Below are 3315 nucleotides of genomic sequence, written 5' to 3'. Positions count from 1 at the left end.
CTGCACTTTTTTATACAAGAATAAAAAAATCAACCTTGCATCACCACCATATTTTGAGTTGTTGTTGCTGGAAGTGGAGTTATAGCATTTTGTCACCTTATTTTGTTACCTTAAGTCACACTGTTCAAGAGGTTTTCAGTTCTATCCAAAACAGATAAAATTCTAATATATTTTAACTATGTGCAACATAACAGTGCAGAAGTCCATTGTGTATCAACAACTTATGACATGATGTGCCGTAGTATTATCCAATCGGTGCCCCTTAACTTGTTAGTTTGAAAGCGAATATTGGAGCTATTTGCACGAATTACGCATTTGTAACATGCTGAATGACGGAGAGCTGCGGACATTGGGCGGATCTAGCCAAATCCAAACCGAGACTGTATGGCAGTATGTTTGGTTTCATTTGTATCCAGAGAGGCGTACCTTCGCGTTGAGCATACATGTTAACAGAAAATGGAAGCCGCGGTGAAGAACTATACCTTGAATAGCGACGCAAGACATAGCTTTATTCAAAAACATGCTTTTTTGATTGAACGCTAGGCCTCCCCTTTCTTTCTGTAATGTTTGCCATGGATCCGTGTGTAAACAGCTACTTGTCCGCCCACTTTCGTTAGTTTTCACTCTGTAACTCACTCCGTAAAAACCATTTTCTACTCTAGTACTTTAGGGGAATTTTTTTCAGGTCTACAGGTTTGAGGTTTTCGGAAAAGGGAAATCAGTTTTAGCGAATAAATACACGCGGCTGAGTTTATACCCTTATTTATTGTGTACATGAAAAGACAAACAAAAAACTGATATCTACGCGGTCGCCAAATATTGCTTATACTTCAATAATAATTAAATGCCGTTGTGTTTTTTTTTCCAGAAAAATATCATACAGTACCCCAAAAGCAAGTGTGAGGCTCAATTATTCTCATATTTTTTGCAAACGGACCAACTTTACCAATTAACAGACAAATGGGAAACGTTGTAACATTTTTGCAACATGTGTTTTGTAATTTTAAATATCATAAAAACCTGCATCGGATCAACTTCTTTATCACTCTCCACGCTCCATTAATATAATTATTTTAACAAATGGACGGAATTCAATTTCTTCGCAACCGAATACCACATGACATCCAAGTATCTAGCATTATCCAGGCATCAGTTCTTTTTAAGAGCAACCACATGACGTCTAACCAGCCAGCACCACACATGGTTCAGTTTTATAACACAGCGATGAGCTAAGAGCAACAAATAAGCGCCCAACTAGCCAGCACCTTGCAAGCACCAGTTCTCCTGGCAGCAACCACACCGTATCCAACTAGCTACCGATATCCATGCATCAACTCTTTTAACCGCATGGTGTCTAACTAACAAGTACTATGCAAGCACCAGTTCTGCTAAAAAAAAAAAAAAAAAGCACATGGCGTCCAACTCACCAGCAAAAGTTATTACGAGACATCAATGAGAGGACAGTGTTTTCTCTTTCTGTTTCTTCTGCCAACCAGTCATACACATTTATTGTGTTTTCGTTGGCTCTCCAGAACCACGTTTGCTAAACGAGGCAGCTTCTAGACAATGTGGGAAGTAAACCCTTCCATAGTGGGCCTCCTTCTCTATTCTGTCCAAGTGTGGTAAAAGAGCATGTTGTAGGACCTGCGATTCAAAATCCACGCGCTGTGAGTAAAGAATAGATACTTCATAATAAGCCAGATGGATGTAGCTGCTTAGAATTGTGCATCAGTACGCATGCGCAGGGACCAAGTGCACACATGGGGCAAACAAAAGCTCATGATCATTCATGTGAGTGCTATAACTTAGCCTCTTTTTTTTTTTGAATTGTCTAAGTCGTTTACGTTTTCATCTGTTGCAAAAATTAACCCTAAACGTGAAAAAATTGCCGAATTGTATGAGACTTCCGTGAGTTACAATGGCTTAACATGAATAAAGACCAACGATAGGAAACTGTTTGTCCCTCAGCGAATAAATTCCGTTCATGCGCACTCAAGCATGCCATCTCGCTTATGAGAAGAATCGCTCTTTTGCATCTGTTTCTGAAGCATTTTTGGCTAAATTGTCACAATGTCAGATAAAAGTGTCAAGAGCGTATGGAACAGTCTACGGTGCACCACTTTTGCAGACATCTTCATTGTACCAGCCAGAAAAATTGCTATACGTTTGTATTGGCAATGACTGGTTATGTAAAGCATCGCATAACTGGCGCGGCCAAGATAAATTCCTTAACACTTGGTATGTTCTGCGCCATTCGTGGTACATCTCGTATAACTCTTGATTCCTGTTCAGCAACACAAGATATTTGGCCAGCGCTAGCACAGAGTGGAAGCCGTCAGCGTGGATGTAGGAACCAGGGGGAAGTAACTCCTCGTACGTACTCGGATGATCAGCTCCCAGTACCACCGGTACGGCCTCCCAATCGACTAACGGCTGACGCACTTTTTCGGTAATGAAGTCTCTACAGTGACTGTTCTCAAGCGCCAAATAAAATTTGTATGTGGACAGTATCTTTTTACATTCGCCCGACCCGTGCGTGCAGTTCCCCCCTGCACAGCCGCCGTATATATCCACACGTACATACTTTTGCAGCTCAAACACGTAGTGGCGCCGCTCAGCGCGCCTTTCTCCGCAGTCACTATCCAGGAAGGCTATTAGTTTCTGTTTACCGTGGAGGATATGCGCTTTCAGCTTTGCAGTCTCGTCGTCTGTTAACGGTTTCTTTCGTTTCTGTACGACGAAGTAGTTTGCCATAAAGTCGGCATCTCGCCTATATGTTACTGTCCAGTTAAATACGCCTTGGAATGCTTCCATATTTATGCTGTTAGAGCGTGGCGACTCCATGACGAAAAACACCCATCTTTGGAAGGGAAGTCTAAATCTAGGCAAGTCTTTAACGCCCGGGTCTAAATTGAGCGAGTGAATGACAACTGCGTGGCTTTGGTTTAGGTTACTCCGATCCGTAGACCTAACACAACTCCTTCCGTCGGAAATCACGACTTTCTCCGGAAAATAATTCCATCTTCCATGAAAAGATGTCCACAACAAGACTTGTTTCACCGACGGATCTCGTCTGTGAGCAAATAGCTGTCCCAAAGGCTGTCCATATGTCACGTAATTCTTTGCTGGCCCGTAATAAATCTTTTTGTACTTTGCTAGTTTTGAACGATAAGCACTTTTTAGTTGTCGGAACTTCAGCATGGCTTTGCTAGGTTCGTAAGGTGGTGACCGGGGGCTAAGTAAGTAGCCCAATAGTATAAACAGGAATATCACACAAAATCCACTAACCAGAAACCTTTTATATTTCATCCTCAT

General features: G+C 41.8%; 1 protein-coding gene across 1 annotated transcript; it reads right to left on the bottom strand.

The window, feature by feature from the left end:
- Nucleotides 1-2106: 2106 nt before the first annotated feature.
- Nucleotides 2107-3315, bottom strand: LOC135465432 (4-galactosyl-N-acetylglucosaminide 3-alpha-L-fucosyltransferase FUT6-like). The gene has a single exon (XM_064742672.1). The coding sequence runs from the start codon at nt 3313-3315 to the stop codon at nt 2107-2109; it is 1209 nt and encodes a 402-aa protein (XP_064598742.1).

Source organism: Liolophura sinensis, chromosome 5 (assembly GCF_032854445.1).
Source record: "Liolophura sinensis isolate JHLJ2023 chromosome 5, CUHK_Ljap_v2, whole genome shotgun sequence".
Lineage (NCBI taxonomy): Eukaryota > Metazoa > Mollusca > Polyplacophora > Chitonida > Chitonidae > Liolophura > Liolophura sinensis.
This window is presented reverse-complemented; position numbering and strand designations above follow the sequence as displayed.

Coding starts and splice junctions, on each gene's coding strand:
- LOC135465432 (XM_064742672.1), bottom strand. CDS start 3,315: ATGAGGATGAAATATAAAAGGTTTCTGGTTAGTGGATTTTGTGTGATA.